The following is a 15,267-nucleotide window of genomic DNA, read 5'->3' on the forward strand; positions in this document are numbered from 1 at the left end:
GCATAGGGGAGCCCCACGCGCAAGGAGTGCGCCCGTGAGGAAAGCCGCCCAGCGTGAAAAGAAAGTGCAGCCTGCCCAGGAATGGCGCCGCCCACACTTCCCGTGCTGCTGACGACAACAGAAGCGGACAAAGAAACAAGACGCAGCAAATAGACACCAAGAACAGACAACCAGGGGAGGAGGGGAGGAGGGGAGGGGGGGAGGGGGAATTAAATAAATAAATAAATCTTTAAAAAATAAAATAAAAAATAAAAATAAAAAAAAAACAATGCAAAGAGTTGGTGGAGGGGTGATGTATGAAACCCCTGTGTGATGTTATGTATGTTTATTTTGTAAGTTCATAGTCTTTAGTATAACACTGTTCATGCGTGTTCATGTATGAATGACATACTTCAATAAAAAAGAAAAAACAAGTACAAAGCATAAAAAAAAAACAAAAAAGCCATGTGTTTGGCTGAGGCCTGGCCAGTTTGCAGCTTCGAGGGCGTGGGCTGCCCCTTGCCTGAGCCTGCTTCTGTTGGGACTTCCAGTGCGAGCCAGCACGGCTGGCGATCTCTGTGCCCTCGGGGAGGGCGGTGTCTCCGCCGGTCTTTCCCATCTGCGTCTCAGGCTGCTGGCGCCCTCTCCCCTCCCGCTGCCCCTCCCTCCCCTCCCTTCCTCCCTCGTCCCGGGGAGGCTCTTGGCCGGGGTCCCTGAGCCCGGGCGCGCGCGGGCTGAGGACGCCGGAGGGGTGAGGTCACGTCTCCCCTGAGCCCCGCGCGGCCGGCTTTTCAGCGCCACGAGCCGGCGGCCAGAGCTCCAGACCGCGCCGACCGTGCGCCCCGCCGCCCGCCTCGCCCATGTCTCAGTTTCCCCCCACCTCGGACTTCAAGAGGGCTTTGGACAGCAGTCCCGAAGCCAACACCGAGGATGACAAGACCGAGGAGGACGTGCCCGAGCTCAAGAACTACTTGTGGCTCAGCATCGTCTCGTGTTTCTGCCCCGCGTACCCCATCAACATCGTGGCTTTCGTCTTCTCCATCATGGTGAGTGGGTTCTGGCGGAAGCAGCCCGGGAAGGGAGACCCCCGCGGCCTCGCGCAGCCGCCTGGCACCTGCGCGCTCGCCGCCTTTCCCCTCCTCCCTCTCGGCCCCTCCGGTGCCACCTCTGCGCCTCTCCTGGTGCTCAGGGCCCGCGTGGACCCCCCCCCCTCCCCCCGGGCCGGCGTTCCACTTCTCTCGCTCGGTGGTGCGCTGCCCCTCCAACTCGCGCAAGTTGTCCCGGAACTTCGCTGCTTCTCCCCAGCGTGCCTGGGCACTTTTCCGGGTCTTGGCAACACGCTTTTCCAGAGCCGCAGAGCGCGCGCACCCCAGAGCGCAACAGTGAGCCCCAGTCTCTGGGCATTCATCGCTCTACCTCCCCTTCTTGCAGTGCCCCTCTGCTCCCCGCTCCCCAGCGCCCAGGACTTTGGCCCTCTAGCGCAGGGGTCCTTAACCTTTTTGTTTCCACGGACCCCTTCGCCATTCAGGTGAAAACCACAGACCCCTTACTAAGTCCACACTACACCGTGCATTACCTAATAAATACAGCACACCCGCACCAACACGTCCCCAGAAGAATAGTGCTTTTTTGAATTTCAGTTCAAGCTGACGGACCCCTGGTTAAGAACCCCTGCAAGTCTATAGTTCTTTCTCATTTTGAGGTACCCAAGGCGCCCCCACCGTTCTCCGAGAAGCCCCAGGCCCTCCCCAGAGCCCCCTTGACTTCTGATCCCCCGCTTTGGCACGCCCTCTCCAGGAGGCAACAGTTCTTTCTCACTGCCTCTCCCCTCCCAGGCCCCACTTTGCTCTGCCCCGGGGGCTGATTCGCGCTCTCTTTGCAGATCATTCTTGGGCTCCCCCTGCGCCCCTCTCACCATCCAAGTGCGCGCTCCCCTTTCTCTTTTATTCTTTCTACCCCAGCATATCCTCACCCCATCTGCTGCGCAGGGACCCTATCCCCGCCTCTCTTGGCATGCCCCAGAGGCTCGCGGGCGCCCCTTCACGACTCTCTCCCGCCCCCGGCGCTCCCCGGAGTGCACCGGGGACTACAGGCTTTCTGTGGCTCCCGCGTCCTCTGCGTGCCTGCCTTGCGAACCGCGGCCCCTTCCACACCACCCTTTCGGAGCTCGGCTCCGCAGCCCCCTTTATCCCACGTAAGAGTTCTGGGGCGAACCCCACCTGGAGGGCGGCCAGCGCCTGCGAGGTCCTCGCCTTATTGACTGGAGCAGCTGGCCCGGGAGTGGCCGCGGGGTCAGAGTGCGGCAGCGACTGTCCCGGGACAACCCTTGCGGTGCGCTCCCTCCTAGACCCGCCCTCCCACCTCACCGGCTGTTCGGCCACAGACTGGAAGAATCTGGGTTCACCTCAGGGAAAATCGTGAGGGAACCCCTCCCCACCTCTCCGCCGCCCCAAGTCTGCTCACACCTGCCCATGTGTGGCACCATGATCGCTTCTTGCGTACCCCCAAAGATCCCGTGTTTACCCTCGTCATGCCCTTTCCAAAACCTGGTTTGGAGACTGTATCTGGAACCAAGGCTTGATAGAGCTGGAAAACGCTGCCGTGAAACCCGAGCAATCTGTGCTCAAATCCCAGTATCCCAGGAACTGGCTGTCTGATACCCAGCAACTCACTGCATCTCTTTGAACCCCATTCCCTTTCTCTGCAAAACGGGAGTCTGGTCATGTTTTCCTGGAGTCGTTTTGAGTACTGAGATGACAACTGTAAAGCACCGCCTTGGAACGGTGCCCAACACAGTATTTTTATTGGATCTTTACTCACTTCTGTACCCACTTCATTGAAGACTTCTCTGATCACTACTTAAAAATTGAAAACCCCCACAAGCCCTACCCCTCTTCCCTGTTGTGTTTTGTCTACAGCAGCTCTCTCTACCTTCTAAACCATCTCTTTTACTTATTAATATGCCAGTTGTCTCTGTCTCTTCTTTAGAATATGAGTACTGAAGGGTAGGGCTATTTGTGTGTGTTTGCTGAGTATTCCCGAGGACCTAGAACAGACCTGGCACGTGGTGGATGCTCTGGAGATACTATGAAATGCAGGCGTGAATGAATGAACGCTGTTGATGAATGGGGAGATCTGCTTTGCTCCTGCTGCGTTCTCCCTATTCTGGAGTCCCGGAAGCCAGGGCATCATATTCCTTAGAACCAGCCAGCCAATTTCCTCCCTTCCTTCCTCTCCCAAGACATCCGGCCTGGGGTTTTTGTTTTGTTTTGGTTTCTGCATAAAAGCCAGGGAGTGTCCTGCAGCCAAATTCTCCAGGCGGCAGGCCGGCGGACTCTGACTAGTAATGGTGCCCACACTCCATCAGGGTTTATTAAGGAGGCAGCCAATCCTTCCCCCCCCACACACCCTCCCACATCTGTCCTTCCCCCAACCCCCGCCCCAACACCATTTAGGAAACTGCCTACCAAGTCTGAGACAGGCTAACACTCAGCTGGTGGTTGGCAGATTGGATACTAATGATGCCACTCTCTGTGCCCTGGGGAATGAGGTTTGTACATGCTTTGGATAGAAACCTCTTTTCTGAAACCCGTCACCCAGTCCCTCCCCCAGAGCCTTTTTCAGTAGTTTCATAGCCAGAGAGACCATTCTGCTGTCAGAACAAAGACACTGAAGTGAGAACGTTGACTATGGGTAAATTACATACCTTTGCAAAGGCTTGGTTCCTTCATCTATACAATGGGTACATGACAAGTGTTTTGAAGTTGAGCCAAACTGTTGTAAGGATGAAATAAAGATGAAGCATGTTTAGTCCCCAGCATTGTGCTGGGGAAGTACAATAATTGTCAGACAGATGGACAGATTTGGAGCCTGGAGACTTCATGTGTCACGCATGAAAGCAAACAGAACATCAAATATGTAAAACCAAATTTGAAAAAGCCCTTCCCGTCCCTTCCCCCCTGCACTTCCTCTAAAGCACTGGAAGTGTTTTCCCATTGAAAAAGTGCAGATCCGGGCTTGGCAAATTCGGCCATGGAGACCCCATAGTCCAAAGAACAAAGAGGAAGAGGAAGGGAGAGCGGAAAGAAGGGGCTGACAAACTGCTGCCAGGTGTGTTTTTTCCTGGCTGTCTTTTCCAGGTCTGTTCAGTCCTGTCTATTTCAGATCTCACTTACCTGTAAATTGTGCGAAGTTCAGGCACAACCACTAGTTAGTTCACGGTTCTTGACTGGGGACAGTGCCGTTCCCGAGGAGGACTGTGGAAATGTGGGGGAGCCTCCGTGGTGGTCTCTTAAGAGTGGGATGCTACGCACATTTTGCAGGAACGGCCAAGAGCTCTGATGTCCCGCAGTGCCACGGACTGTTCCCTCAATGAAAAATTGTCCCACTCTAAATGCCGATAGCCTCCAAATTAAGAAATACTGTGAGGAGGTACAAATATAAATATGTGGAATGTGGAAAACACTGACAAGGCTCAAAAAACTAGTTCTCAGAACTCTGAAAGGAGCCCACAATCTCAAAACAATACTTTTATTTATTAAACCAAATTCTGAGAAGTCGTCTCTAAAATTACCAAGTTGGAGTAGGGTCTGGAGAAGACTAGAGGTATCATGAAAAAAAATGCACACTCGAGGAGACTGTTCTTCAGGCTGTGGGTGACTTTGTTCTTTCCACCACCCCGTGCTGAGCCAGCGGCGCCCTGGTGCCGGGAGGAAGCACATCAGCCATTCTTCCCGTACAACACGTCTTGTATTGGGACATCAGGGTGACAAGCATCACTAGTGGTGGATCAAGGAAGTCTTTGCTTCTCTATGCATCACAAGTGTATTTGCTGAAAGTACATTTAACTTGTACTCAATTTCAGGGACTCATATCCCAAGGTTTTCCCCCCAAACAGGGCCACTGCCAGCTCTAACTGCATCTTTGGGTGACCTGGATCATGACACCTTCCCTCCATGCAGACATGCTCCTGCACCAGGGCCACATGGCTTGAAAAATGGAATGCAAGCCTCCCTCTGCGCCCTCACCCATCCCAGGCTATCTCTGTTTGTTTGCTTTGAAAGGAACCCCGTAAGTTTCTAATAAGGTTCTTGACCCAGGAGGAAGAATGTTGATTCAGTCAACCAATATTTATTGAGCACCTAATATGTGCCAGGCACTGTGCCAAGCCTTGGCACACTCCTTTATCCATGTTGAGAAGAAAACATGATAGGCATGGCCTCTGCCCTCCTAGATCTGGAGGAAGAGAGGTTCCAGGCAAGTTTCAGGTGTGTTGACAAGTTTAGGGTGAAGTCTGCTGGTTTTGTGACTGGAATTTGCTACCTGATTCTGACAGTCTCTCCCTGGTGACTGGAGCTGAGCCCTTGCTGTGCCTCCATTCTTGATTATGCTATGATACAATCCCTTGGACAATTCAACTCATTTTGGTGCTCTGCATGTAGTTACAAAATAACCAAGGACCTGTGATTGGGTCCTCTTTAATCAGAACCTCTTCTCCTCACATCTATAGAACCTGTCTAGAGACCAGCCTCTGAGGTTCAAGTCCTTTTCTGCCACTTACTATGTATGTGCTTTCATGCAAGTATCTCAGCCTTTCTGAGGAGTGGCTTTTTTTTTCATCTGTAAATGGGAGTCGTGATAGTAGCTAGCCAAGTGCCACTGTGGAGATTAAATGATAAATGTTAAAAGTGGTCAGGTCCTAAAGTAAGGGGGAAATGGAAAGGAGAAATGAGTTTATATGGCTACGAGTTTCTAAAAAAGAGTCTGGAGGCTGGCAGAAGGTTTGCCCTCATGCACAACTGAGCAGAGTCAGAGAGACAGATAAAGCAGATACAACCCCCAGATATTGGTTCCTTTGAGGGCTAAAGAGACCCATGGGAGTTATGGTCATGGCCGATGGGGTTAACTACCAGGGCAGATGGCCCCTCTTTGGAAATGGTGTTTATGTGTGATGAATCTGGACTCAGATGGGATCTCCCTTCATAAGACTTTCATGCTAATGTGCTGGAGGTGCAGTTAATGTTGGGGTTTAAGATATATTTAGGGGATTTGAATCTCTGGACTGACAATGTGATAGCCAGATCCTGAGCCTCAACAGACTCCAGCACCTACAATCTGATTTATTGGACTTACCACACTCAGCTAAGATGGAGGTGAAGAAGGACAACCACCACACCATGGAGCCTAGAGTGATTACAACTGAAAATGGGAGGATTGCATCCAGCATCCAGGTGGAATCTGAGCCTCCTCTTGACATAAAGGTGCAATGGACACAACCAAAAGTGGTCAGGTCCTTGTATAGAACACAAAACTCAGTAAGTATTATGATGGTGATAGTGGTGGTGATAATTATACGATGTGTAGATTTTGAGGCTACAAGCCATCACCTTTTACAATAGCAGTTTTCTGCTTTTATTGAGATTAGCAAATTTAATCAATTAAAAGCAACAACCAGAAAGCATGTCACTGAAATAAATAACTTTGCAGCTTAAAAGTAAATATCAATGCTACACTGAAACACATGCAAAATAAATGAGGAGGACTTCTGGTTGACCATGGAGTACTGGACACACTTGTTTTTCTCCACTTCCTTCCGAAACCTTTTAAAATAATGCTAAGTGAATTAAAAAAGACAAATTAGGACAGCAGGAGAAGAAATGTGAGAGATCACAAAATCTTAGAAGATGGAAATGGGTGGTTGAACTTTCACTAACTTTACAGAGCAGATAAATACTGAAATCTAAATCCTGCAGGGAGGTGGAGAGCCAACAAGAAGAAAGTCCATTTCCTCTGCAAAACTCTAGAAAGTCTCAGGACCTGGAGGCACCAACTGGAGATATCACCTTTGAAGGTAGGAATGGAGGGTAGGGCTAATGAGAGAAGGAAACTTTGAAAATCTGTTTAAGAAGTCATTAGACTACCAGAGATTATCTGCCACCCCATGCAACCAGGAAGCTACTCCACAAAATCTGGCAGAAGATTGGAGGTCTGCTCTCTGGTGAAATTAAACAGAAAGGCCCTATTCACCAGGCACAGCAAAGCAGAGTTGTGGTGTCGTTACTGAAAAGCAAGGATGGAAAATGGGCAGTCTGAATATTGAACAATGAGGCCCTTTACTCCCTGCCCACTGACTTCCAATAGCAGCTGTAAGCTGGGATAAGTCTCATCTCACTCCTGGGACTCTTTCTTCTCTGGGCTCAGCTGCTCTGTTCTCTCCACAAGGTCAGCTGTAGATCATTAGGCTCTCTCTCTTCCCGGGGTCTCTGCCGTGTCTATTGGAGCCATCTCTGTTCCTCTGTGTTCTTCTCCTGTGTGTTTACTTCCCAGAGCTCCAGCATCCAAACGCCTACTGTCTCCTCTGCTGTGTCATTTTCTCCGTGAGTCCCTGCCCAGCAAGGACAGTGGGAACTCAATGTCCTCCTGATGTGGCCCAATCAAAGCCTTAATCATTATTTAATCAAGTAAATGTGAAATCTCTGAATCCAATACAATCTAGTATGCCCAGAGGAACAGACCAGATTACAAACATAATCCAGTATCTGGAATTGGAATTCATAAGCAATATCAAACTGCTACACAGCCCAAGAGGAGAAACCTACAGAGACAAAAATTTAGGAGTCCTCCAAATAAATTATTGACCCATCAACTTGTCCCACAGAATGTCCAGCAGTTGACAAGTCCCATTGTGCATCACATGCAAAACTTTGAATCAGTTTTTCATTGTCTCACTTTTAAATATGTAAAGGCAGGCATCTGAAATGAAACCAAAACAAACCACGGGAGAAAGAAAGTGTAGGGAAATAAATAATGCAAGAAGTAGAAGAAAACTTCAAAAATAGGTGAAAAATATCTGAGAGCATGCCAGAAACTTTGAGAATCATTCTGGGAAATCTAACCTCTAGTCAATAGGAATTCCAGAAAAAGAGAGCAAAGAAAATGGAAGAGAGGAAATTAGCGAATAAATGATGCAAGAAAAATTCCCAGAACCAAATTCATGCATTTCCAGATTGAAAGAGTCTCCCCACTGCTCAATAAATAAATAAATGACAGTTACATCGAGACACGTCATTATGAGATTTCATATATTTAAGGATAAAGTTTTTGGACTCACAAGCTTCCAAAGACAAGCAGCATGTCATATACAGAGTCAGAATGGCTTCAGAATTTTGCTGAAAGCTAAATAGTGAAGAAATGACTTAAAAATCTTGCAGGAAAATTATTTCCAACCTTAATTCTAGACTCAACCAAACTCTTATTCAAGGGAAAGAAGAATAAAGACTTTTTCTGAACCTCAAAATCTTCAAAAATATTTACCTGCCATATACTTTTTCTCAGGAGGGAAGATATGCTCCCCACAAACAAGGGAGTAAACCAAGAAAGAGAATTCATGGAATCTAGAAAAAGAAACCCAGTACAGAAAAGAGGCAAAGAGAAATCCTCCTCAAAATAAGGCACCTGGGCTCTAAACCCACAGAAGATACAGGGGAGACTGGAGATTGGTCCAAAGCTACTGCCAGACTGGGCGTCATTCCTGCCTGACTCAGGCTCCACCAGGGAGCAGCTCACCCATCAAAACTACGTTTCAAATAGATTTCATTCAGGTTTAGAGGGGAGGTTTTTGGTTTGGATTTTCTTTTGTTTCTGTGGCCAGGGCGGAACTTGGCAGCTGACCCGGAGGGCTTCCACCGCCCACAAACTAGGGCTCTGAGTACTGAGTCTGGTTGCTGGCTGTCTGTGTGACTGCTCTCAGTCCTCTCTGGCTCTTCCACATTTCTCGGGTTTGTCAGCTGAGAAGTGGGGCATTAATATTATGGGCCTCTCTGACTGCTTTCTTATAAACTTCTGCCCTTGTAGCTCCAAATAGCGTTGCAGTGATTCCAGATGATAAAGACCTGAACTGAGGTGTGTCATTGTTTGAAGGCTCGGTTATAGATACCCATAGATTTTATAGACAGACATGTGACCCAGACAGCCCCTACCTTGTCAGCTACTTTCTCAAGGCACACAACCATGTGGGGCTGGGTAGTCAACTGGTCATCTAGTGCCTTGGAAATACAGACTTCATCTATTTTAAGTTGTTAATCTGTGTGTTCCTACAAAAGAAAATCTATTTAATTGCCATTCTAAGTTACAGATGAAAGGATAGAATGGCTGGATTTGTCATAATGTGTGCGTTTGTGGGAGGGGAGAATAGATCAGACATAATGGGCCACTAATGGATGGCTCCTGGAGCTGGGTTAGAGGAGCCTGGGGATTTACTATATTATTTTCTCAATGTTTCTATACCTTTTGAAATTTTTCCGTAATAAAAAACAAATAAATAATCCACCCCAAATCATTAACCACTGCGCAGATGATGTCTAAGCAGATAACCAAGTGGCAGCTCTTCAAAGGATTGGCAAAATAGGCAATGACTGAGGCGGCATCTTAATGAGTAAGCCAACCACTTCTGACCTGTAATGTGTGAATTTGAACCATGGCTTTGGAAGATACCTTCAAGCAATCATCCAGGGAAGTCGGGTAGGAAGACTCCTAGAGCAGCGCTTCTCCAACTTAAATCACCCAAGGATCTTCTTAAAATGCAGGTTCTGATTCTGCAAGTCTGAAGTGGGGCCTGGGATTCTGCATTTCTAGCCAGTTCTAGGTGAGGCCAGTGCTGTTGATAGAAGGTCCCCACTTTGAGCATCAGAATCCCAGAACATAGCACTTTGTAACTGCCTCGAAAATTTCACTGAGGGCAAAATCCAAGTGATGACTCACTGCTCCAAAGAAGTCAAGTAAAGCCTGAAAGAAGTAAGACATGATAGTCCAACATAAGACCCCCAAAACGTCTCCTTCTCTCCTTCATGACTCTGTGCCCATAAACATGGTGACCTCGGCAAAATCTCCATAGTAACAGAAATGATAGTAGCTGACAATTATTGGGCCTTCACTAGGTACCAATCTTTACACTGAGCACCTTAAGCTACCATCTTATTTCTCGAAAGAACCAGCTCTAAGAAATTTTTCCTTATTTGGCTTATGGGTCAGATAATAATTACAACAAAAGCAACAATAATAATAGCTGGCATTTACTGAGCTTGTGCTATATGCCACATACTCTGCATGCACTTTGGAATCATCATCTTATTAAATCCACATAGGTGGGCATTGAAATGATGCTGGAGTTCCAGCAGATATGTCCCAATTTGGAATTCAGGGAGGATGGCCACAGCTGCAAATGTGCAAGGGGCAGTGGCAATCTTACAGGTCAGTAAGAAATGTTTAGCTGCCAACAGATTGAGATTTCTGATGAAAGGTGACATCTTCTTTCCCTCAACCCCCACATCTGATCTATGAGCAATTCCTGTTGATTCTTCCACCAACATATATCCTGAATCTCTCTACTTCTCTCTACCACCAACATCATCTTAGTACTCCAAGTCATTGTTAGGTGCGTCCATGGCCACAGCCTCTTGACTGCACTCCTTGCTTCCAACCTTGCCCTCAATGATCCATTCATCATGCAGTCGCTAGAGAAATCTGTTAGAAATGAAAATCGGATCATGTCCCTCCTATGCTCAAAACCATCCAGGCTTCCCATATGCTTAGGATAAATTCTGAGCCTTTGCCTTTGTCTGCAAAACTCTCCAAGCTCTGTCCTTGCCCACCTCTGACCTCATCTCTTGTACCCTCCCCTCCCCTTTGCTCCATCCACCCTGGCCTCCTCGCCATACCTCAAACAGACCAAACTTATTCCTGCCTTCAGACAACAGCAGTTTCCTCTTCCTGGAATGTTCTTTCCCAAGATTTTCTCATGGCTGGCTCCTTCTTGTCATTCCTCTTCAGAGAATTCTTCTTTGATCACCCTACCTCAGCAGCTCTCTATCCTACCACCTTCTTTTTTTTTTTTAAGATTTATTTTATTTATTTCTCCCTCCCCATCATTGTTTTGTGCTTGCTGTCTGCTCTCTGTGTCTAGTCATTGTGTGCTCTCTGTGTCTGCTCATCTTCTTTTTAGGGAGCACCGGGCACCAAACCCAGGACTTGCCGTGTAAGAGAGAGGGATCCAATTGCTTGAGCCACCTCCGCTCTCTGCTTGTATTGTCTCTCATTCTGTTTCCTTGCTTTGTCTCCTTGTTGTGTCATCTTGTTGCATCAGCTCACCATGCCAGCCCAGCATGTCAGCTTGCTGTCTTGCTCATCTTCTTAAGGAGGCACCAGGAACCGAACCCTGGTTTTTTGCTCTTTTTTTCCCCACTTATTTCTTTTCTTCTTCCTCCACCTAGAATTTAGTACTTGGGGAGCAGGCACCTCCTCTGCTTTGTCCTCCTCTGACTTCCTTAAGATCTAGAACAATGTCTGGCACATAGCAAGAACTCAATAAATAATTGTGAGTGAGTGGATGGATGGATAGGTGGATGGGTGGATGGATAGATGGACAAAGACAGACAGGTGGATGTACAGACAGATCCTGGCTTATGGTATGCACTGAGGGTAAGGCAATGAACAACACAGACAAGGTCCTTGCTCCGTGCAGCTTACGGTTTTGTAAAATAATAATTTAAGATGCAATTAATTAAGCAGTTAAGTCTCAAACACTGTGCTGAGTGATTTACATGCTCGATCTTATTTCAGTTAAGAAAATTGGGACTCAGAGTGGTAAAATGGCTTGTCCAAGGTCACACAGCTAGGTAGCAAAGGAGCCAGGCGTGAGCCCAGGTCCTTTTGACCCCGGAGCCTGGGCTCTTCCCCACCACCCTGTCCACCTAGTAAATACTCCACCTGTCTTTCAAGACTCAGCTGGAAAATTGCCTCCTCCATGAAGCCTTTCTCAGTTGCCTTCTCTCCCCTCCCAGGGTACCCGATGGTACTCTGAACAGATTTCTCCAGGAGCACCTTGACTTCCTTGCACCAAGGTGCATCTGTGAGCCTCTTGAGGATGTCCTCTTAGCCCCAGCACTTAGCGCATGATTAGCTCGTAACGAACTTTTGATGAATGAATGAATGTCTTCTGGGGCCTAAGCCTATTTCCACCTTTAACTCTGAATCCTCTTCCCTCCCCTGTCCATGGTCTGCATTTCTGCCAAAAGTTTTTCAGAAAGTATCCAGGAGACCCAGGCTAACGCCAAGGGTTGCTGAGCAGTTGACCAAAGCTTGGTTCTCAAAGATAATTTTCCTGGCTGCTCTGGAGCTCACCAGTATTCTCACACTGCTTGCCAATGAGTCCATATTTGGAAATTGGTCTTTACCCTCAATTCACTAGTCCAGGGAATGACACTCTTCAGTTCAAAGCCCCTCATCTAAAATGAGTATGACTTCAATGCATGAGCCTGACCATACCTGAAAACCTCAGTTCAAGAATTAGACCATACTTTCTAAAACCATGCTTCTCAGACAGGTTCTACCTGGCATTAACAAGTTTTATTAAAAAAAAAAAATTGGGCATGGGAGGATGAACTTAAGTAGTCAAGGGTAAAACAAAGGTGAACTGGTTTCTTACCTTTGAGGTTTCTTGGAGCCTGCTGTAAACCACTGCACCTGCAACTCTTCAATGAATGGTATTGCACTGGTATTTGCTAAAGGTTTCCCAAGATCCTTTTATCCTTAGGCTAATACTCTACGGAACACAGTTCAGGAAATACTGTTCTTAGTGATGCACTTGCTCTCACTATCAATGAGCAGAAGATTTTGCAGGAGTTCCACCCCTAACATTCTAGCCTTGTAGACCCCCCTTCACCTCTCCCCAACAAAGGTGTTTTTGATGAGTCTCCTTACTCTAACTTTTGCTGATTTTTTCCCTCCCTTGTTCTCTTTCCTTCTATCGGTGAAAGTCAGGAACTTGTCTTTCTGTTTCCTTTACCCTCTGTATTATGCTCCTCATCCCCAAATGGAAGGAGACTTCTTATGCTTAACTCCCTCTTCTGAGAGATTTATTCATTACTTGTTCTGGAAAATTCTGATCGTAGTATGGTTTTGTAGTTGTTAAATTAATAGCGGTTTCCTTAGTTTTCAAATCTAGTTCATATCAGCACTGTTTCACTTGTTCCTTGCAAACACTCAGCAAGGTATGCTGAAAAGCTGCTCTCCCCGATTATCTACAAGGAAAATGAGGATCAGAAAGGTGACACTAGCAAACAGAATCAAACACGAGAGTTCTTGACCCCATAGGATTTACAGCCTAGCCTCCTGAAGCTGTAATTAGAGGGCTTGCCCGGCTCTTACTCTCATCTTGATCCCTTGGTAGGAACACAGCTTTGATGTTCAGAAAGTATTGTCTTGTAAGAGACTCACCCCATCGATATAAAAAGCATCATATAATACTCTCAATCAAGGTTGGAAGAATTCCCCTCTAGCTTTTTGGCTCTAAGAAAGGCAGGCAAAAGGACAGTTTTCACTTGTCCTTGAAGGTATTTATGGAGAGAAATAGCCCTAAAACCCAAGAAGGAGTCAGATAAGCATGAATGAATTAATGGTGTTGAATAGTAAATACAGTTTGTAATCTGGAAACGCAGTCTCAGAATTTCCCAGTGCTACGTTTAGGCACAGAAACTTAGGAGCAAGCAAAATCTAAACAAAGAAATCTCCAAATCATCTGAAAACTCAGACGTTATTACTAAAAATATTTACTAAGTGCCCACACGCATCAGTCTATTTTAGTGGCGCCTGCTACCTAGGAGTTTGGAATCTAAACCAAGACAGATCTATATAAAGAGAATCTTTACATGTGGACAAAAGTTCCTCAAACTATGCTCAGGCACTGATATAAGCCTACAGGCTTATATATAATACACAATGTGTTAATGTGTGCAAGCGTATGTGTGTGTGTGTGTAAGAGAGGGAGAGGACAATGGTCAAATAGGTATTAGAGATAATGGGATAAAGAAGATGAGGATGACTTTGAAGGAGGGAAGAGGTGGTTTGAAGAGAAGGGAATATGCTCTGAAACTAGGACCCCAGCCCTGAGAGCATAATAGACCAGAATACTGGCATATTCACAGTAACAACCCAAAATTTTAAATGCCAGAAATAAACTTAGGAAACATGCAAGATTCTACACAAAGAAAGCTTCACCAAGAGATTAAAATTTTTAAGAGTTAACTAAATGGGAAGGCATAAAATTATGTATAAGATGTTCATCCTAGTATTTTGAAGTGAACTTTAAAATAAGTTCATACACACGAAGCATGGTGCCTGGCACAAGTATCTGCTTAATTCATGTTGTTTACTGTTGATATAAATGTGGAAAACTGGAGATGAATATATATTCCAACACTGAGGTTAACTATGTAAATTATAGTACATCTATTAATAACATGGACTATTATATAACAAGACTGTTGCTTTTGAAGAATATTTTATGACACAGGGAAATAATTAAGATAAAAGATCAAATGGGAAAAAGTGTTGTAGCTCAAAAAGAGAGTCCTTGCCTGAGGCACACAGAGAAAATCAGTAGAACAAGGATTTTGGGAAAAGAAAAAGTTAATTTAGTGAAGATAGCTTTGCGGAGATGGAGGGGGGAAATCCTCAAATCTGTCTCCCCAACTGGAGAAACTTTCAGTGATTTTAGCATTCAGACAAAGGCAGGCAGGCGTCGGATAATGAGCAAGGCAGTTTGCAAGGAACATGACAAGGCGAGAGATGGTCTAACTGCAGAGTGATTACGACTTAGGCTGCTGTGCATGTCAGGCGGGCCAGCGCTGATTAGAACTGGCTCTGTCCAGCAGGCTAGCTTAGGAATCGGGGTGGTCAGTTTGGGGCTGGCTCTTGTTAACTAACAAGGGGGCTACATACAAGGGCGCCAGACTTCAGGGGGCCACGTGCAAGGGCACATGACTTCAGGGGTGCAAAACAAGGTAAAGGCAAACAAGCGGGGCCAGTAACGCGTTGTCTCCTGACTGTCTGTTACAGGGTAAAGATGATGCGGTTATAAAACGTAACATGAGCATTAAAGAAATAAGGCCTCTGGGTCACAGTTCAGTGAATGTGATTTTTACTATTGTAATTAGGCAAAATTTTCTTTTAAGTCAGCCTTCTTTTAACTGTGTGTGTCTTTGTGGTTAAAGCCAGTTAAGGCTGGCCTAGCTAAGAGTGGACAACACCATCCCAGGGTCCACAGGATGGAGGAATAAAATATGGAGTAGTGTGGACTTACTTTTACTCTACTATAGAGCTATTGTGACTAGTAACGGAAGACACCGTAACACTGAGGTGGAGAAAGTGGCCACAGTAGTTGCTGAGGGCAGGGAGAGGGAAGAAGAGAGGTGATGTGGGGGCATTTTCGGAACTTGGAGTTGTCCTAAATGA

At 46.5% G+C, this 15,267-nt stretch overlaps 1 protein-coding gene across 2 annotated transcripts in view; it reads left to right on the plus strand.

The window, feature by feature from the left end:
• Positions 1 to 706: 706 nt before the first annotated feature.
• TMEM233 (transmembrane protein 233) overlaps positions 707 to 15,267 on the plus strand; it is a 37,110-nt gene continuing 22,549 nt past the window's right edge. Inside the window, exon 1 of one of the 2 annotated variants that reach the window (XM_023590579.3) lies at positions 707 to 1,025. In XM_023590579.3, the coding sequence (XP_023446347.1) occupies positions 840 to 1,025 (186 nt within the window). In that variant the 5' untranslated portion in view covers positions 707 to 839. The remainder of the gene's footprint in view (positions 1,026 to 15,267) is intronic. The other variant, XM_004464680.2, reaches the window with a different exon arrangement.

The sequence above is a fragment of the Dasypus novemcinctus genome, chromosome 19 (genome assembly GCF_030445035.2).
Source record: "Dasypus novemcinctus isolate mDasNov1 chromosome 19, mDasNov1.1.hap2, whole genome shotgun sequence".
Lineage (NCBI taxonomy): Eukaryota > Metazoa > Chordata > Mammalia > Cingulata > Dasypodidae > Dasypus > Dasypus novemcinctus.